Source organism: Dama dama, chromosome 1 (assembly GCF_033118175.1).
Source record: "Dama dama isolate Ldn47 chromosome 1, ASM3311817v1, whole genome shotgun sequence".
NCBI lineage: Eukaryota > Metazoa > Chordata > Mammalia > Artiodactyla > Cervidae > Dama > Dama dama.
In genome coordinates this window covers 44,332,403-44,354,607 of record NC_083681.1, presented here as the reverse complement: position 1 = coordinate 44,354,607, position 22,205 = coordinate 44,332,403, and the positions used below count along the sequence as shown (strand labels likewise).

The 22,205-nt window shown below is 37.7% G+C and overlaps 1 protein-coding gene across 5 annotated transcripts in view; it reads right to left on the bottom strand.

The window, feature by feature from the left end:
* Window positions 1-932: 932 nt before the first annotated feature.
* Window positions 933-22,205, bottom strand: part of STK33 (serine/threonine kinase 33) — a 119,732-nt gene continuing 98,459 nt past the window's right edge. For 4 of the 5 annotated variants that reach the window (XM_061148038.1, XM_061148011.1, XM_061148001.1 and 1 more), the window contains 2 exons: window positions 16,875-17,072; window positions 933-1,737 (listed from right to left, as the gene is read on the bottom strand). In XM_061148038.1, coding sequence (XP_061004021.1) covers window positions 1,528-1,737; window positions 16,875-17,072 — 408 coding nt within the window. In that variant the 3' untranslated portion in view covers window positions 933-1,527. The remainder of the gene's footprint in view (window positions 1,738-16,874; window positions 17,073-22,205) is intronic. The other variant, XM_061148029.1, reaches the window with a different exon arrangement.

Sequence of the window (22,205 nt, the reverse complement as noted above, 5' to 3'; positions counted from 1 at the left end):
AGTTGTGACACTCAAGCTTTGCTGCCCCGTGGCACGTGGGATCTTCCTGAACCAGGACTGTCCCCTGCCTTAGAAGGCAGATTCTTGACCACTGGGCCACCAGGGAAGTCTCCAATGCCAGTTTTAAAATAAAGTGTAGACAATGTACACTAGCCATGTTTTGGCAGATTCCCTCGGGGGAAGCATATTGAGTGCACGGAGAAAACACTGGCTGAACTATTTAGCCAGGAGTGACACACATCAGTGTTATCTTTGACCCATTTGAGGCCCAGCTGGGTCTTCCAATTAATTGCAAGAAGCACGTCTACTATCTTCATTCACTGGGGGAATTTCTATGCAATTAGTATCTGCTCAGCTGGCCAGGTGTGGGGCATTTTGGAGGCCCAGAGGACAATCCCACAAGGGCTTGGAGTGACGTGTAGATTACTACTTTATAACGGGAAAAGCAGGTACAAATTACTTCCTGAGAGTTTGTCCATGAGGCCAACGGAAGCATCTCTTCACCCAGTGTGACCTAGAATAGCAAAACTATTTATCCAGGTGCAAAGGATCTGCCTGCAATGCAGGAGACAGAGGAGACATGGGTCTGATCCCTGGGTTGGGAAGATCCCCTGGAGGAGGGCATGGCAACCCACTCCAGTATTCTTGCCTGGAGAATCCCATGGACAGAGGGGCCTGGCAGGCTATGCTCCGTAGTGTCGCAAAGAGTTGGATATGATTGAATGACAGAGCACGCACAAAGGAGAGACCTTTAATACTAAGAGAAATCATGTACCTTCCCCTATGTCCTGCCTCATGACCTTCCCCAAAGATGTGTGCCTACCTTTGCAGCAGCAGATCAAGCTCAAAATATGCTTTTCAAGGCCTAGAGGACCTGATTATAGTCACCTCTTATTCATATAAAAATTAACGTGCATGGGTAACATCTGGTTTTTTATTGATTAAATCAATACACTGGGAATTTAGCAGCAAGTTAATGGCAAATAGTTACAAAATCTATTTTTCTACATTTAAAATAAGCTGTCTTAAACAATCTACAGAAATCTAAAATCACAAGAACACACGTGAATGGCTGAAGCACTTCTGCTGTTATGCCTATGGCAAGTTTATTAGTAATTTCCTAACAAATCTCCTAGTGCAAAGTGCACATAATCATTTGGAGCCTCTGCTACCATATTTGGCCCTCAGTTTCCCCTAAAAATAATTGTGCCTAAACATAAGAATCTTAAGTAAAACTGGGCAAGTGTGCCCACAGCTTTGCTTTGAGGGCATCCCCTCCTCTAAACAACTCTCGAAAACACTGAGTTGCTTTCAGCCACACCTGCCATCAGGTCTGTTGGTGTCTGTCCTTCAATACCACGCTGCCTTGGAGGTGAGGAGCTGCAATTCTAAACTGGTACAAACACGTGGCAGGGCTCAGTGCAGCTAAAAGGCTAAAAGCTCAGCACAGTACTGTCCTTTTCCCCTCCTACCCCTTCATGTTTAGCACTAGAAAGAGCAGCTCTGTTTCTGCACTATTTAGCATGGTTAGGGCTTCTTTCTGGGTCTAGGCAGGGCAACGGCTTTAGCAGTGCCTTTGGATGCTGCTCCTTGGCTTGAAGTCACAGGTGCTTTCTCTGCTTCTCCCTTGAGCTCAACTGGAGGGAGTCTGCTACCTACAGAACTTGTAAAACTCGTGTCAAGGTCGTCTATATTTTCCTTCTTACTGGGCACAGGAGTCTTTTCATAAGCAGTGGTCTAGAAATAAAAGAAAAGGCCTGGATTAATGTTCAGACGCAAAGCAATATACATCAGTTCAAAGAAGCAGGGGCTACACAGTTGCCCAGGATGTACAGGCTGAGCTCTCTTCAGATATGAGGTATAAACTAATCACATTGTGAAACCGTCATTAAATGCCAAAGAAAGCTCTAGTAGCTCCTTCAAGAATACTGAATTCTTTAGTGTATGGGGTAGAACAAACTACAGGCACAACTTCAAATCCACTGCCATACAAAATAAGTAGATATCTGGTACCATTCATACAGGGAAGTCCATCTGATCACAGCTGTAGTCATTCATCTTTACAGACTTCTAGACGAGCCTTCCGCGACAAGCGCATCATGACTGTTCTAACTTGGTATAAGGTTGCTGCATGTGGCCCACTCCTCACGTGTTCACCCTTTTCTGCCTTGATTCCAGGGCCTGGCTTCTAACCTCAGTCACACCACTTGGGCAGGAATGAGGACCTCTTGGGGTCTTGATGCCTCACGCTTAAATGAGGAAAATGGTATCTGCACATTTACCACATAGGCTTATGATGAGAATGAACTACTGTGGTGGCCATGGAAGTACTTTGTGAACTTTAAAGCACAAAACAAGTAAAAAGAATTTTAATAGGCTATTGTGTTTTCTCAGGTCACTTCACACCACAGTAGAGAAAACGGACTCTAATCCTGCTGTTGTGAGGGAAGCAAAGTCCATTTTGACCTTAGACTCATTTCAAAAGTGATCACTTCTCATTAAAAGAAGCTGGGCATAGAGTTCTGAAAGAGCAGAGGATGTCTCAGGAGACCTACGCAAGCAGGACGGGGGACCAGACACAGGGGTACAGATGCAGCGACTGCTTGTGTACATACAATGATCTGGGAAAGGCTTGTAAGCTTAATACTCTGGCTAACTGAAATTTTACACAAGAGTTAATAATCAGGTTAACAATTTTCAAAGAATGTGAAAAGGTTACATGTAACACAAAACAAACCTCGTGTGTATGTGTTGTTAGATTTTTTTTTTAATAACTCTTATGACACAAGTGACCATGTTCTATACATGGCTGTAGGCACTACATATGTATTTGTCCAGTGAATAAGTGACTTCCCAGGGCTGCAGCAAAACCTCAGGTCACTTACGGATTTTTGGTACCTATATTTCAAGAAAAACTTTACCAGATGTTTGCTTATTGCAGACAACCCTTAAATATGTGCCTCTTCAGACCATCACTCATGTATGACTTTAATAAAATTTAATTTTATTTAATAAATAATAAAAATATTAACATATTTAATAAAATATGTTAATTCTTAAGTTGGTAATTTTTGTACATTGAAAAATTAATTTGTATAAATTTGGACATGTAAAGAGGTCCTTTTCTGTTTAGATTCATTTTCTCAAGAAAATTTCTGGATTGCTTCTCTGTGTGATCTTTCAACGAACAGAAAATAATTAAAATGTGTTAGCGTTCAGTAGTACAGGTTGTCTTCTCCTTGAAAACTCCTTACACTTAGCAACAGGCTAAGAGTATAACACCCATGATGTTCTAGGGACAGGCTGAAGAAAAGTTGCTTTGTTTAAAAAGTACAGAACTGGTCCCTAGCTTGGGCATTTAAACTCATAAAATTTTAAGTCACTTGACATACACATTCTCTTAAAAGGCGAATCTGAGTTTAACCTCTTTTTTGACATTTCCACCTCTTGGGTTACCATCTAAGTAGTTGAAGAAATGCTTTTCAATGTGTCCACTGCAACTAATAATCTACAGAATAGAAATAGAGACAGTCATTTTCCCTTTAATGTGTTTAATACTCATATCTGGTTTAACATTTTCATCCTTCTTCATTTTCCATTTGTTAATGTACTCGAGTCATTAAAGTAGACTCAGAAGCTGAAGTCATCAGGAAGAAATACTCAGAAACAGCCTCCATGGGCAGGATTAGTGATATAAATATTGTCTCTCTCTTTTTTTTTTCCAGAAACACTAGAGGTTCTGGTTTCTTCAGATAAGATATCTTAAGATAATGCCCAGAATTTCCTGGCAAAGTGGAAGGATAAAGGAAACTAAACCAAAATGTTTGGTTGCTTCAGGGTAGGAGCATGGTATGTCTCAATTTCATTTAGAGCAAGATGAGAAAATCATATTACTCAGCCACATTTATGTATTTTACTTATATATAATTTTAGTAAATTATTTTTTAAAAAGGTAGTACATTCACATGATTTAATATCCATAGCATTCAAAATCTCCTCCTTGCTCCCCAGTTAACTCAGCTCTGCCTCCCATTGGAGACAACGAATAACTGTCAATTTACAGTGCGCGTTCCCAAAGAAATTTTATGGAACTTCAAGCAAGTATTAGGTGGAACCAAGTGGAATTGGTCATTATTTTTTCAGTCAAAACAGCTTAATAATGGCAGTTTTATATGGTTCAATCTAATCTATATATCAATGCACTTTCTTCTCACTTTTTAAAACAAAGGGGTAGCCCACTGTAAACAGTCTTTAAACCTTGATATTTTTAAACTAACAATAGTCTTGAACATCATTCCATGTCAATACATAAAAGAGGTCTCATTCTTCTTTCAGCATATGCAGTGTTCTCATGTCTGAATGTACCATAATTTATTTAGCCAGTTTCTTGGTAATGGACATTCAGGTTATTTCTAATCTTAACTGATAAAAATAATGCTTCTGTGAATAATCTGGTACTTGTGTCATTGTGTACATGTGTAAGTATATCTACAGGATATATATTTTAGAAGTAGAACTTCTGGGTCATAAGTTGTATGGATTTGTAATTTTGAGAGACATCATCATATTGCCTTCTGTTGTAGTTGTACCACCTTATACACTTACAGAAACATTATGAGTACCTATTTTCTTATTTCTTTTTCAATTTGGTATCAAAAACTGATGAAAACTAATACAGCCAACCATAATTTTTGGTTATTATGACCTTATTTTTATGTTTTTGCTTTGCTTGTTTTTTTAATTGAAGTGTAGTTAATTTGGGCTTCCCTGGTGGCTCAGTGGTAAAGAATCCGCCTGCAATACAGGAGACGTGGGTTCGATCCCTGGGTCAGGAAGATCCTCTGGAGAAGGAACTGGCAAGCCACTCCAGTATTCGTGCCTGAGAAATCCCATGGACAGAGGAGCCTGGTGGGCTGCAGTCCATGGGGTCACAAAGAGTCAGACACAAATTAGCAATTAAACAACAACAATAATAGTTAATTTACAATGCTAGGTTAGTTTCACATATACAGCAAAGTGATTCAGTTCTATATATATTCTTTTTCAGATTCTTTTCCTTTATAGGTATTGAGAATAGTTTCCAGTACTATACAATAGGTCCTTGTTGCTTACCTATTTTATTAGTAGTATGAATATATTAATCAAAACCTCCTAACTTATCTCTTCCCTGCTCCTGGCATCCCCTTTGGCAACTCCAAGTTTGTTTTCTATGTCTGTGAGTTTATTTGTGTTTTGTAAATAAGTCCATCTGTATAATTTTATAGATTCCACATATAAAAAATATTATATTATGATATTTGTCTTTCTCTGACTTAGTTCATTTAATATGATAATCTCTAGGTTCATCCATGTTGCCACATATGGCATTATCTCATTCTTTTTATAGCTGAGTAATATTCATATATATATGACACATTTTATTTATTCATTCATCTGCTGATGGACATTTAGGTTGCTTCCATGTATTGGCTATTTTAAATCATGCTGTTACGAACAAAGGGTGCATGTATCTTTTCAAATTACTGTTTTCTCTGCAAATATGCCCAGGAGTGGAATTGCAGGATCATATGGTAACTAAAAAAAAATAAAAAAAGAAAAAAAGAAAAGAAACCTCCATAGTGGCTGCACCAATTTACATTCCTACAAACTGGGAGGGTTCCTTTTTATCCACATTGTCTCCAGCATTTATTATTTGTAGATTTTTTTAATGATAGCCATCTGACTAGTGTATTTTTGTAGCTTTAATTTGCATTTCTCTAAGAATTAGCAATACTGAGTATCTTTTCATGTGCCTTTGGTCATCTATATGTCTTCTTAGGAGAAATGTCTACTTTTTGATTCGGTTCTTTGACTTTTGGATATTAAGCTGTATGAGCTGTTTGTATATTTTGGAAGTGAATCCCTTGTTGGTAGCATTATTTGAAAATATTTTTATTCAACCACATTTTAACTGAGCTTCAAAATCAGCCTGAAACTGGCTGCATGAAAACAAATCACAATGTTTGTTTATTCTTTACTCCCTGGTAACGTCAACGCAAATCTATTACCTTTATGCAAATATTTTTTGCAAATGCTTAAAAACACTTTTGTGTGGTATGTGTATACCTTGTAAAATGTTATGTGTGTATGTACTTTACCATTTCTCTTTGCTAATCTGAAGTTGCATTAAATTTAGGATGCCATTGTTTAGGAATCAGAATCATTAGAGCTTTCCTAAAGACAGCCTTCCTTCTTAAACATCCCCTCACTGAAACTGTTCTCTGATGCTAACAAAAACATGGATGCAGGCTGGCCCACATGGTGCACTTCAGGCCAAGCTATAGATTTCTTCACCAAAAGCCAAGCATCTTATCTCCTTGGCATATAAATAACCAAAGCAAATTCCAACTTCTATGCTTTTCTCTAGGATTTTTGAAGGTTTCTTTTGTAGGTTACAGGTTATCTAAAATTTAAGTTTCTCTTTTTCTTCTCTCATAGTTGATAGGATTCTTCAGGGATCTATGCTGTAACTGATGCAATTTTACAGTTTTGTATGTTTTGTAAGTAATAGAACAGAGAAATGGAAAGTGAAATTTCTATAGACAAGGCTAGAAGTTACTAAGATCTTCCAGGTCATGAAAGGCACATAGAAGGTGATGAACTCCCATAAGATTGTACAAAAGGGGAGAAATATGAGAGAGGAATCTCCATATTCATTTCTAGGGGGAAAGAGTCTATCTAAATGATCATTATGAGATTGTTGGTCATAATAATTAGTCCAGAAGAACATCTAAAAGACACTACAGAATGTTCTCCAAGAGAGGATCTAAAAATCATTGCAAACTGCTCTAAAGATACTAGTGTACCATACCACTGCACAGTGACCAAAAGAACCTGACTATCATCAGAAAGCATCTTAGAAATCAAAGAAAAAATTCTTCTATCCTTAGTTATCATGAAGAATTCATACCTGAAATTCTGCAACCAGTCTGAATAGATACAAAGAGACCAGAGAAGGTTTACATACAGGCTATTGATGTGATAATGGATGGAAGTTTCTTTATAAGAGTTATTCAATCTAACTTTATAAAGAATAAGAGGAAATATGCTGTCTAGCACTGTGGAGCTAGACAGCGTCTCGAGTGCTGCAGTCAGGATGGTTACAGCAGAGGCGCACCTAAGCAGGCAGCATTTCAATTGTTCTGCATCTTCGGTGAACTCTTACTGTTCAGGACTGCAGAAGAACAGTCATTTCTGCTCGAGGTAGAATGATGGATAAGATAACCTTATATGGTTCCCCCCACCCAAGTTCTATTTTTCAGTAATCCAGCACCATGGGCCTGATTTCTCCAGATCATATTATTATCTTGAAAAGGGGGCTCCATGTGTGCAAAGTGATATACATAACAAGAAAACTGGGCTAAGTGCACATATTTCATTATTCACTGGCATAACTTTAACCTGATAAACTCATCTGGTTATAATACATGCAAAACCTGTAAGCTCTAGGCATATCCTTGAAGTTAATACCAGTACACGATTACTAGAAACTGTTACCATTTCTCTGAATTTTGAGTAAAATACATGCTATTTAAGTAAAGTGGTTTATCACCATAGCAACCATTTCTAGAGTCACACATTTAAATTACAGGCCTGCACAAGGTCCAAGTGACAGAATATTCTGATATAAGTTTTCAGCTACAGTTTTACTATCTCTCACATTCCTGTGCTTTTCAAAAGGAAGAAGGAAGGGAAAGAAAAGCAAAGGGAAGAAGAGAAATTGAATTCCAAATATATATCAATATATTTCTTATATAAGGCTACTCACATAAAGAGCAAAGCTAGTGGAGGTGATGGAATTCCAGCTGAGCTATTTCAAATCCTAAAAAATGATGCTGTTAAGTGTTCCACTCCATATGCCAGCAAATTTGGAAAACTCAGCAGTGGCCACAGGACTGGAAAACGTGAGTTTTCATTCCAATCCCAAAGAAGAGCAATGCTAAAGAATGTTCAAACTACAGTACAACTGAGCTCATTTCACATGCTAGCAAGGTAATGCTCAAAATCCTTCAAGCAAGGCTTTAATAGTATGTGAACCAAGAATTTCCAGATGTACAAGCTGGATTTAGAAAAGACAGAGGAACCAGAGATCAAATTGCCAACATCTGATGGATAATAGAAAAAGCAAAGGAATTCCAGAAAAACATCTACTTCTTCATTGACTATACTAAAGCCTTTGACAGTGTGGATCACAACAAACTGTGTAAAATTCTTAAAGAGACAGGAATACCAGACTACCTTACCTATTTCCTGAGAAACCTGTATGCAGGTCAAGAAGCAACAGTTAGAACCAGACATGGAACAACAGACGGTTTAAAATTAGGAAAGAAGTGTGTCAAGGCTGTATATTGTCACCCTGCTTTTTTAACTTTTATGCAGAGTACATCATGCAAAATGCTGGGCTGGATGAAGCACAAGCTAGAATTGAGATTGCCAGAAGAAATATCAATAACCTAGATATGCAGATGACATAATGCTAATAGCAGAAAGCAAAGAGGAACTAAAGAGCCTCTTGATGAACATGAAAGAGGAGAGTGAAAAAGCTAGCTTAAAACTCAATATTCAAAAAACTAAGATCATGGCATCCAGTCCCATCACTTCATGGCATATAGATGGGGAAACAATGGGAACAGTAACAGACTATTTTCTTGGACTCCAAAATCACTGCAGATGGTGGCTGCAGCCATGAAATTAAAAGATGCTTGCTCCTTGGAAGAAAAGCTATGACCAACCTAGACAGCCTATTAAAAAGTAGAGACATTACTTTGCTGACAAAGGTCCGTCTAGTCAAAGCCATGATTTTTCCAGTAGTCATGTATGGATATGAGAGCTGGACCATAAAGAAGGCTGAGTGCCAAAGAACTGATGTTTTCAAATTGTGGTGTTAGAAAAGACTCTTGAGAGTCCCTTGGACAGCAAAGAGATCAAACCAGTCAATCCTAAAGGAAATCAACCCTGAACATTCATTAGAAGTACTGATGCTGAAGCTAAAGCTCCAATACTTTGGCCAACTGATGCAAAGAACCAACTCAAAGGAAAAGACCCTGATTCTGGGAAAGATTGAGGGCAGGAGGAGAAGGGGATGACAGAAGACGAGATGGTTGGATAGCATCACTGACTCAATGGACATGAGTTTGAGCAAACTCCAGAAAACAGTGAAGGACAGGGAAGCCTGGCCTGCTGCAGTTCAAGGGACTGCAAAGCATGAGACACAACTGAGCAACTAGCACTTTCGCTTTTCATAGTAAGATATGCTGGTAGAAATTCTCTCATCTTTTACACAGTTGAAAACTTTTTAAAATTTTATGTTTATCTTTGAAGGAAAATATCAGCAGATACAGAATTCCAAGTTGACAGGCTTCTTGTTTTATGTTATTTTCCACTTAGCAGTTTAACAATGTTGTTCCATTATTTTCTGGCTTCCATTATTTCTGTTGATATATTAAAATTGCTCCTTTGATGGTAATGTGCCTCCTCCCTCTACTCCAGATGCTTTCACAATTTTCTCTCTCTGATCTAAAGAACTAATGGGCAGAATTCAAAGCAACCACAGACGCCAAAGAGTAGTGAGAGAGTTCCTAAAGCAGATAGCCAGAGAAGGAGAATCTTATATTCCATTCACCTAAGATAAATGAACCAATCTAAGATTTGAACTGCTAAGAAACAATTTTCAGTTTTTATCCAATCAACTAAATACCTGCTAAAACAGAAATGTCAACACTTTTTGAAGGAACACAGTTGAATTCAGAGTTAATACAACACAACATTTCCAATGTCCAGGATACAATCCAAAATTACTTAACAGAAATAACAATCAATAGAGACAGATTCTGAGATGAACCTAGATACTGGAATTAGCAAACAGGTGATTATCATTACTATTATCAATGATGTAAAGTGAAAAATTAAATTATAAATAAAATAGGTCTCCATAGAAAAACAAATAATAAAAAAGACCCAAATAATAATTTTAAAACAAAATATGGTATCTGAAATTAAGTATTAAACCAGACAGATTTAACAGGAAAATGGACACAACTGAGGAAAGAGTAAACCTGAAGATAGATCAATAGAGTGTATCCAATTTAAAGAACAGATTGAAAAAAATGAAAACAGCCTTGGAGGCTTACTGAACAATATCAAATGGTCTAACATATGAGCAATTAAGAGTATCAGAAAAAAGAAGAAAGTGCTTACAAAATTTCCCAAACTTAGCAAAAGACAGAAATACAGATCCAAGAAGTTCAGCAAATCCCAAGCAAGATAAACGTGAAGAACGCGTCTAAGCAATATGACTCAAATTGCTGAAAACCAAAGATAAAGAGAGAATCCTGAAAACATTCAGAGAAAAGCGACATATTACATACAGGAAAAGAATACTTCAAATTACCAATGACTCCTTATCAGAGAATTCGACGCCAGAGGGCAGAAGAAGAACATCTTTAAAGTGTGGACCAAAATTACCTGTCAAACTAGAACTCTGTAAACAGAGAAAATGTCCTTCAAAAATTAAGACAAAATAAAGACATCTTTAGATAAAAGAAAACTGAGAGCAGACATTCAATACAAGAAATGCAAAGGAAGTTCATCAGGCTGAAGAGAAACAATACTAGATGGAAGCATAGATTTTCTGAAAGGAAAGAAAAGCATCAGAAATGGTAAGTATCTGGGTAAATATAAAAGACAATTTTCCTTTTAATTTCTTGGAAATAAGACTATTCAAAGCAAAAGTTAAAACACTGTTTTGTAGGGTTGATAATTACATATATGTAATACATGAGACAATTATAGCACAAAGGTAGGATAAGAGATGAATGGACCCAAATTAATACATTTGCAATTGAAGCAGTGTTTTTACAACCCAACCCAATGGGTTGGTTCTCCATCGGGAAAAATATACACAGCATATACTAACAGTTATAATCTCTAAGGGGAGCTGAGCAAAAGCCAGGTTTGGGAGAGCAGGGAAATTATTTGAAAAGATTCACTAATATGTCCCTTCAATCATAAAAGTCTGGCTACATCCGTGGTGAAACCCAAGCCTTACATAGGAGATTCTAATAGAAGAGAAGCAGGGACAAAAGCCTTGTTGTTTATGGAAGCCTGTGAATCCAAACTAGCAAGTGGCTTTGCTGACAGCATTAGATCAAAGAACAACAGGCTAAAATTCATGTTAGCACAATTAATTATTTGTTCCTGTATTAGTCAGCTATTGCTACAGCTATGCTACTGTGTTTGGGAGGTCTCTAGGTCCTATGATTCACTATGAAGACTCACAGAAATCAGCATAGAGCTGTACTCATTGCTATGATTTATTATAGTGAGAGGATGCAGAGCACTGTTAGGAAGTAAAAAGACCATTGAGGAGAAGTCCAGTGGAAACTATGTTCAAGCTTCTAAGAGTCCTCTCCCAGGAGTCACACAGGATGCACTTAATTACCCCAGCAACAAGTTGTGACAACACATGTGAAAGGCTGCCAACCAGGGAAGCTCAGAGACTCAACACCCAGCGTTTTTACTGGGAGCTGACCATGGGGGCATTCTCTGCCTAGCACCTACCAAAATCCCAGACTTCCAGAGGGAAAGCAGGTGGTCAGCATTAACTGTATTGTTTGTAAGGTTTAGGCACAATTAATCATTCTTATCAGTTAATAGTAGCTGTCCCAAAATCTAAGTTCCCAAAAGCTAGCCAAGGGCTAACCTTGAAAACAGGCCTTTTCAAAGATAGCAGCTTAGGCTTGCTGTGTTAACTCTTTTCTATACAACTACATAACAAAGAACTAGAAAAGTCTCAGTATGTTAAAACAATGAACATTAATTTTCATTTGGAGGTGCTAGGCTGGACTTCAGGTTTTGTATTGGGTTCCAAGTCTGTTCCACAGACCTTCATAATCCCAAGAACTGTGGCTTCTATAGTCATGTTCTTCTCATGGCAGGTGGCCAAAATACAAGAGAGCAAGCTAAATCATGCAAACACTTTTATGGTCTCTGCTTATAGCACACCTCAACATTCTGTTTGCTAAAGTCAATAATATAGCTAAGACCAACATTAGTGAGATGAGAAAATATCCATCTACTCTAATAGGGAGAAACAGGTAGGAATGTACATATTCCTTACAGAGAGGTTTTAAATAATTGGGAAAAACAATCCAATCTACCACAGTGCCTTAGGGATCTTGCCAAACTGAGAGGGCAGGTGAGGCTGGAAGCATCACCTGATCACCTTTGAAAATGATATTTCTTAGTTTGTTCATTAGTTTAGGCCCATACCTCTGCCCAAAGGAGCCTTAAAGCAGACAAGAAAGAACATGCAATTTTAGCAATATTCTAAGCAAGCTCTTTGAAGTGAGAGTGTCAGTCTCTCAGTCATGTCTGGCTCTTTAAGACCCCATGGATTGCAGCCCGTCAGTCCATGGGATTCTCCAGGCAAGAATACTGGATTGGGTTGCCATTCTCTTCTCCAGGGCCTCTTCCCAATCCAGGATCGAACCTAGGTCTCCCACATTGCAGGCAGATTCTTTACCATCTGAGCCACATGGAAGCCATGCATGGTTTTTAGCAAAATAATAATAAAATTAATAATAGCTAACATTAATGCACGCTTACCATATGTCACTAGTATTATATGCATGATTTCATTTATCCCTTGGTTGACATCATTATTATTCCCATGTTAGATATGAGGAAACAGAGGCCAAGAGACTTGCCCAAGGTCCTCAAGCTTGTAAGTGGTGAAGCCAGGATTTGAATCGAGGCAGCCCAGATCTAGAATCTGTGCTTTTAACCAGTAGGACACTGTAAATGGAATGCTTTGGCACACATGCCAGATTACAGTGCTTCTGTAATGGAATATAAAAGTGTGCTCAAAACATGGAAGAACCACAAAATCTGCACATGATTCACAGGGGTTCAGGGAACTAAGACTTAATTTGTAAGAACAGAAATTTTTATCCTACAGTACTAAAATACTAAGAAAACTTGACTTTTTCCTCAGAGCAACAGGTCAATATACCACAAAGTTCAACTGTTTAATTTCAATCTTATTTAAATTCAAATATTCTTTGTCTTTTAAGAACTGATAATGAACACATTGCATTGCTCAAAATAACCTTTCAAAGTTGCTAAGACACCTTGCCTTTCTATTTTCTAGACTGGATAAAAAAAATCTGATACACGTACCATTTCCTTGATTCTGTAAAGTCCATGTTTTCAGTCAAGAAAAATGATCACAAAAACTTTCCATTTTCACTAAATAAGTATATTCAAGACTGTGTTCAGTAAACAAATTAACAGCTAAGAAGTTTCTTCTTTATTAAGGGAGAATTCTATAATGCAAATATACTTTTGCTACATGCAGAGTTGCTAGTCCCTCCCTCTATGGTTATGGGCTGTGCATTTTAATTACAGGCCTTCATTTCTCTTTGATTGTTTTTTGAGCTTAATGAACAATGAAAGTAGTGTACTGCTTATCAGAAATCACTAAGGACTGAATGCGAAAAGGCATGTTCTTGCAATAAGCAATAGTCTGCCAAGTGTCTCGTCTGAAGATGAGTCAATGCTGCTATAGGAGTTAAACTCTTGGGTCTGCCTGATAGAGTAGATTAAGAACCCACTGTGGGGAATTTAGTGGGTTCCCAATAACACAAAACACTTTCTAGATGTACTCAGGCTGTAAAATATAAGATATATAAGAGAGAACAGTTCTATCTTCAAAAAAATACACCTACCAAAAACAAACTAAAGGTTGAAAATGAAAATTTGAAAAATGGACATTGCCAAATGCCAACTGTTTGAAAATAAGGTTGAAATGGTGAAGTATAATATCTTCATCCAAACATGAACAATCAGGAGATACACACTGTATTTTTCCATAATGCCCAGGGCATTTGGAAATAAGGAAGAGTTACCCAGAGAAAGAGGAAGGTGCTTAGTTCAAGAGGAAGGTGCTTAGTTCAAGTGTTTTTTTTGTTTTTGTTTTTAAATAATTCCTCATTTTTTCTGCTAGTTTTCCAAGCACTTTGCCACTTATCTAAAAAGTGTGAGAAGTACAAAATCAGGAGCTCTAAATGGATTTATCAGATTCTCCAGAAGAGAGAACAGTGATACTATGGAAAGCAGGATCTGTGGCAATCTGCATTTACAGTAAAGCCAAATTTCAAATATTTTAATGGAAAAAGAATCATATACATCTCTTTATAGTAAGTGTAAATATTTATCATATCAAATTATCCATATAATCTAATTTTAATGAATGAATTTTTCCCATGGGAAATATTTCAATATTATTAGAATGATTTTTAATAAAATTAAAGTTTCACTCTTAAGGATACTAGTTACTATATGAATCCTGTGCGGACTCAAGACTAAATGGCCAATCCTATTTTCAGTTATCACTTTAGATCTTATACTCTACTATTTGCTGTTAATGAAGATTTGGGGGGGCGGGGAGAAGTAATTTCTTAAACTCAACTTCAAAGTAATTAACAAAGTGCATATTTATTCATAAAAATCCATGAAAAAGCTTAATATACAAGAGAAGACTTTCTTTTAAGGGGTAACACTCTTCAAAAAAACTCCCAAATAAGGTAAGGTATTCCTCCCAAGATGTCACAGCCAAAACCTAAGCACAGGAAAGTCCTTAAAGGACATCCAGGGCAAACGCCTACCCATTATGTAGAAATTCCTGGCACAGCATTTATAACAAGTAGTTTTCCAGAGTTTGTATGAATGCTTTCAATGGCTGAAAGGTGAGATTTACTATCCACAGTCCTGCCTGTGCTACTGCAGGTGAGCTCTGATTGCGGAAAAGTTCTTGTTGATAAGTAGAAATGTATATTCTTAAATTTTCAATCCACTGAGTCTAGTTCTAGCATCCATAAGCACCTCAAATTTCAATCCTTCTGTTCCCTAATTGGAAGTAGCTGAGAACACCACACTGAGAACATCACGGCAAGTGTTATCTCTCTACTCTGACTCAAAGAGAGCGTAGGAGGAGAGCAGAGACGTGACAGAGCAATGAGAAAGGAGATGGAAGACGACCAAATATTTGGTTTCCAAGGAAATTTTATGTTCAGATCAGTGAACATAGATATAATCCAAGACTACAAAAGGTAATGTGTGTATGCATGGATTTGTGTTTGTATATATACGAGTATATACATATATAAATATACTTGTATATATGCATATATGTAGATATATACACATATACAAGCTTCCCTGGTGGCTCAGTTGGTAAAGAATCCATCTGCAATACAGGAGACTGCCTGCAAGAGACCTGGGTTTGATCCCTGGGTCAGGAAGATCCTCTGGAGAAGGAAATGGCAACCCACTCCAGTAATCTTGGTTGGGATATCCCACAGACAAAGGAGCCTGGTGGGCTACAATCCATGGGGTCACAAGAGTCAGACATGACTTAGCAACTAAAACATCACTACCGTGTGTGAGTATATTATTGTTGATGCATGTATGTAATACATAATGTATGTGTATGAGAGTGTGTGAGTGTATGTGTGTTTGTATATATGTGTGAGTATGTTTATGTATGTGTGTGTGCACATGTACGTGTGTATAAAATTCTAAGTCAGCTAACAAGAAATTTTTCAAACTATGTTCAACGAGGAAATGCAAACATGGGTTTTTAGGATGCTATTTTTAACAAGAATACCAAATACACACAGCTGCTGAGCACTGCAGGAGTTGTTGACAGACTGGAGAAGGTGAAAGGGATTCAATAACCTTATGTTTACATTACATAAAAATATAGCTATTTCAAAATGTCTAAGTAATTAAATGTTAAGCCTATTATCTAGACATTTGCTATCAACTAGATGAAGAAGTTCCCAATGAATAAATAAAAATCAACCAGATCACTCTACTGGGTCTCTTTCTTCGACTTTCTGACAGAATTCGTGGCAGGGCAGGTACAGGCAGCCATGCTGTACCTTCCTGACTGTGGATCAGGATTTACCCTCCAGTCCCTCTCTCCACTCTGCCCGTCTCTAGGTCTCAGAGAACCAAAAAGCAGCAACACCTCATAAGAAGTCTGGGGTGCCCAGAGGTAAATCTGGCCCCTGATGGCAAGATGTTCCATCATTAAAGAAGAGCTCAAATATGATGATTAGACTTCAAGACAAGAATGAGAACAAACACACAGAAAGTTTTTCCTCAATCACAGAAACAAAAGAAAAGAGGATTTGGGTAAATTGTCAAGATATTGAATTAGTAGAATGCAATCTAGAATTAACCAAATGTTACTAAATTTTATTCACCAAAAAGAATAAAACTATATCTAATAAAGTAAGATAATAAGCCTATACAAACAATTTTAGGTATCATAAAATTGGAAATGACTAACTAATGTAATAGTAATTTTTGAAGTAATACATAAACCCATTCCAAATTGTATAGCCTGGTAAAATACATACATTATTCATTGTGACCCATTAGCCAAATCCAGCACACCACCTGTCTCTGTAAAGTTTCGCTGGAACATTCAGTTGTTGTCTATGCCTGTGTTCATGCTATAACATCAGCGTTGAGAAGTTGTGACAGAGACTATTATGGCCTAAAATATTCACTATTTGTTATAGGAAAAGTTTGCAGACCCCTCCCTATATAATCACGGATCTTAAAATGAGCATCTAGCCCACATCACTAAATCATGCTAGTTTCAAGCTTTACTTTCTTTATCATGCAAGTCTCTTTTGTTACAAACCATTACAATCCAACAATAAAAAAGAGCTGCAAAAATGTTCCAAGTGTTGTGAAGGTATTTTACAGTTTGGAGAAATGAAACAATTGTTTTTCCTACTTGTTTTGTTGGTTCTTCCTACCTGTTTTCCTTCCTCTTCATCTGAAGAGTTACTGACATCAGGGACATTTCTGCTGGGTTGGTACACTTTCAAATCCTCTTGTCCAGACCCACTGTCTCTTTGGTCTGTTGTGCTTTCCTCATCACTTTCTGGGTTATTTTTCCATTCCTTCATCATTTCTAACACATTGGGTGGTCTCGCTGAAGAAAGTGTATTGCCCTAATATTAAATGATGAATTTTTGGTTATAAACAGTTAAAAAATTGAAGACTCTTACATATTTTAGTAATATAATCTCACAAATTCATTAAGTCACATGGAAAAATTATAATGTTGAATAAATAGCAAAACTTCTGATGCCCTTTTGAGAATACTCCTTGAGCTGACATGTCTCAGACCTCTTCACTAATACTTTTTACAATATACCAAAATTTAGGGGTGGGAGAATATTCAGTTTTAAAAGAATAATACAGTTCATCGCAGTACTGTTTATAATAGCCAGGACATGGAAGCAACCTAGATGTCCATCAGCAGATGAATGGATAAGGAAGCTATGGTACATATACACTATGGAATATTACTCAGCCATTAAAAAGAATTCATTTGAATCAGTTCTAATGAGATGGATGAAACCGGAGCCCATTATACAGAGTGAAGTAAGTCAGAAAGATAAACACCAATACAGTATACTAATGCACATATATGGAATTTAAAAAGATGGTAACGATAACCCTATATGCAAAACAGAAAAAGAGACACAGATGTATAGAACAGACTTCTGGACTCTGTGGGAGAAGGCGAGGGTGGGATGTTCTGAGAGAATAGCATTGAAACAAGTATACTGTCAAGGGTGAAACAGATCACCAGCCCAGGCTGGATACATGAGACAAGTGCTCAGGGCTGGTGCACTGGGAAGACACAGAGGGATGGGATGGGGAGGGAGGTGGGAGGGGAGATCGGGATGGGGAACACATGTAAATCCATGGCTGATTCATGTCAATGTATGGCAAAAACCACTACAATATTGTAAAGTAATTAGCCTCCAACTAATAAAAATAAATGGAAAAAAAAAAAGAATAATAGAGCATGCTTGTGCAAAAGAACACTAGATAGGGCAAGTCCCTGGAATCCGAAGACCCCCTTACAGCTCTGTTCTTAGAAAATTAATAGAGAAACTGAAAGAATGAAAGAAGTTGTCCAAAGTCTACTGGGTCCAACACTAAGCGTAAGCCTGTGTGTACATGTGTGTTAGTTGCTCAGTCATGTCCAACTCTGCGACCCCATAGACTGTAGCCCACCAGACTCCTCTGACCATGGAACTCTCCAGGCCAGAATACTGGAATGGGTTGCCATTCCCTTCTCTAGGGGATCTTCCCTACCCAGGGATTGAACCTGGGTCTCCTGCACTGCAGGCAGATTCTTTACCCTCTGAGTTACGAGGGAAGCCCTATGGGTAAGTCTATACAACATCAAAATGTCTAGGTAAAAAATCTAAGTTCAGCTGATTAGTCTGGTATTGTATCCAAGAATAAAGATGTTTGACTTGAAAGCTCTTAGTTGACTGGAAGATTTTGATATAATGTGATCATTTGATTATAATGTATTCTATGCACTGTTTAATTCCAGATGTGAGTAGCTCATACGAAAATTAACCACTTAATATTAGCTATATTTTTCTCAAATAAAATATTCCATCTAATGCAAGGAAATGCATGAATGCAGTCTCACAGGGCTCCTGCTAGACTAGGTATACCTTAAATAGTTTTGCTCCTAATGCAGACTAGTAGAGAAAGTCTGGACAAGAAGTTTGGATCACATTTAGATTAAAAACAGGAAGTTTAGGCATGAGCACAACTATGGAGTGATTCTAGATTAATTTGACATGTGAATGGATTGAAGCATTAAGCAACAGGGATACAGAGTAGTAAACAGCCAGGCACTTTAACGGCAGCCATCTGAGTACACTGTGGAGGATTTGCACAGCTTAATAAATTCAGCATTAAAGACACAGACAAAAACAAAGCATGGAATAGTAGTAACTAAATGATGATCATTATGTAATTCACTCCCTGCAGTTCTTCAACGTTATCCTTTTTAAAGAAGATCTATATTCTTACCACTTTCACAGCATCCTACTTTTGGTTGCACTTCTGCAGCCTCTACCCATTTACTCCCAGAATACCCTTACCATGCCTTCTGCCAACCCCTAGCCTACACTTCTTTCGAGGCTTAAGTTCTCTGTTAAGTATCCCAGAACTTCCAAAGATGTCATCAACTTAAATGAAGCACAGATGAAGACTCAGAGGCCAAAAAGGAAATTGTTTAGAACAGTAGATAGTCTCAGAGCTCTCATCTGAATGATTTCTGATCTCCAAGGTTCTGTCAACAGCCCCGCTTTACCAATGATTCATCTGGCCTCTAGTATAACTTCCTGGCTTCATTGCAACCTTGAACACTAATCACAGTGTCCAGGCTCCTAGAATACCAGTACACACAACTTTGCCTTGAACTTCAATCTCTCATTAGAAAACAGAGATAATCTGACACATCTAGGTCTGTAATCCTAGTCTTCAACTGCCCTTCCCTGATAAACTCTCCACAAGTTAACTCTCTGGATCCACAGAAGTTATTGATGGTGCTTACCCAACATTCCTGTCTTCAAGGCACATACTAGAATCTTGCCTCTCTACTTCTTTTGGGACATGACCATATGACTTGTTTTGACCAGTGAAAATGTGATTTGAAACAGTGTGTATCACTTCTAGACAGAAACTTTGAAAGTTTGTGGTTCACATGTTCTCAATACCTGCATTAGTCACAACAGAAGCACAGAGACAGAGTTCCCTCAGCCTGGGTCCCTGAGTGAAGACAAAGTGAAACGGAACTTGCTTCCCTCCTCCAAGCCAATGTGCCATGGAAGGCGTCAAGAACACTGTGATTTGGGAGTTGTTTGTTACCACAGCATAATCTGGCCTGTCCTGATATAGGTAGATAGAAGATTAAAATTTACATTCTGTGAGTCACCTCCAAAAAGTGCAAAAGAATGAGCTCACTGTACAATCAGCATACCCGACAAAACTGTAATTACTACAGAAATCATATGCAATCAGTACCATGTGATAGCCAATTTATTTAGGCAGTATTGGCTTCGCACAGCCCTGATATGCATGAATTTCAGTCATCATGAATTTGTTAAATAGTATCAGTCACCCAGCAACACTGTTCAAATTTTAGTCACTATGGTACATTAACTATCACTGTATAAAGTTCAAACTTCACTGAGAGCTCTTCAATACACAATCACCATGTAAATTGCAGATATGCATCATGGTCAGTGACCGGTCATGTCTGTTGCTGACTGGACACCATCCATTTGCCACTCAGTTCACACACAGACAGCAATGTGTGCAGCTGTGTTGCTTCCTTGTCTCCCAGGTAATTTGCCAACAAAGATGAAATTGCAACAAAGAAACTAAAGTGATAATACTGGAAGTAAAATCTGAATCAACCGTAAATGGGTAACAGAAGAAATAGCTGACCATGAGAATGTTGACACTGTCACTGAAAGAATCCAGATGTGCAACCAAAGGAACTTAGTAAGACAAATGAGGAAGGATGAAGATACTTCAGAGAATATGGTGCCCAAAAAACAAATTTAAAGAATTTTCAGAGATATTTCATGACATTGGAAGGACAAAGAATACCATGTCACAAGTTAATCCAAGCTTGTAAAACACTATGACAATTTGCCAAGGCATAAAAAAGATATTTCCCTCTGTATTATAAGAAGGTAAGCATTCTTTAAACTAATCTTGATAAGTTTTTAACCAAAAAATAAGATACTTTAATTCTCAATATTTCTAATGTTTTAAATTACAGTGCAAAAAAAAATAGCTTTACTTTTGTCTCATTCCCTATATTTATTTATAATTAACAGTTGCTGCTGCTGCTAAGTCACTTCAGTCATGTCCGACTCTGTGCGACCCCATAGACGGCAGCCCACCAGGCTCCCCTGTCCCTGGGATTCTCCAGGCAAGAACACTGGAGTGGGTTGCCATTTCCTTCTCCAGTGCATCAAAGTGAAAAGTGAAAGTGAAGTCGCTTAGTTGTGTCTGACTCTTAGCAACCCCATGGACTGCAGCCTACCAGGCTCCTCTGTCCATGGGATTTTCCAGGCAACAGTACTGGAGTGGGGTGCCATTGCCTTCTCCAATTAACAGTTAGGGAGTTTTTTCACATTTAACAAAAAATTTAAAGGACATGGATCATAATTTTTCCATTGATTATTAAAATCATTTTTCACAGCTTCAATATACACTATTTTTATGGTTCTGCACTACTGTGCAAAGCAGGAACTACCTGTACTATCTTGAACCTGCATTTCTAGCAATCTTTCAAATGCTTGGTTTACATAGACACACACACACATACACACACACACACACACCCAAGAGCTTGGTGACTGACACGCTACAAGTCTAAAGTAGAGCACCTTTGTATTCAAAGAAATGATCCTATTTCTTATTTCAAAAAGACTGGGAGAAGAGCAAAAGATCCAGAACAGGAACATTATCCCCTCAAAAACACTCTATAATTTATAAAATTTTAACTACTTGCTTCCTATATTTTCTTGTGATATCAAACAGGGCACAAACAGTGGTATGGACTCCACACTTTCCCTCTTGTCTAAAGCCCATCCAATGACTTACTAGACTCCCTGCTTCCTGCCTGCTAGCAGTTGAAGGAGAAATTGCATCAAATACTTGCACTGATCAGATGAATAAATGGCCCAGGCTGCGTGTTATGAGCCTTCTAGGCTCAAGAGAAATTATACATGAATCAACCAAACAAAAATTGGTATAATTTTAGGGTAGACACTGCAGATTGTGGAGATACCTCACCATCAGAACAGTAACTTCTGAACTCCCTTTATTGGCTGTGTTCAGGGAGTCACGCCCCGAACTCATCAACCATGAAACAGCGAATGGCAAGAACACAGCAGTAACAGACTGATAATCTGAGGCTCTCATAAGTAGAAAACCAACCTTTTGGTTAACAAGTTTCTACTTGTTTAACTAACAGCTTGAGATTACTTTATTTTGAAAAGCTAGAAAGCTGAACACTCAGAGGAGAAGTTTGGTCAAATACCAACACTTGGACTTAATACCTGAGTAGGCAGGTCCTACAAATACAGACCCAAGCATACATCATCATCTAACAAAATTTGCCTTTTCAAGGATAGAGCCTATCAGTATTTTGTAAATAATAAATATTTAATAAGTATTTTTAAATGAATGAATAATATGTATGAGTTAGGATAAGATGGTTTAAAACATAAAATACGCTACGCTAA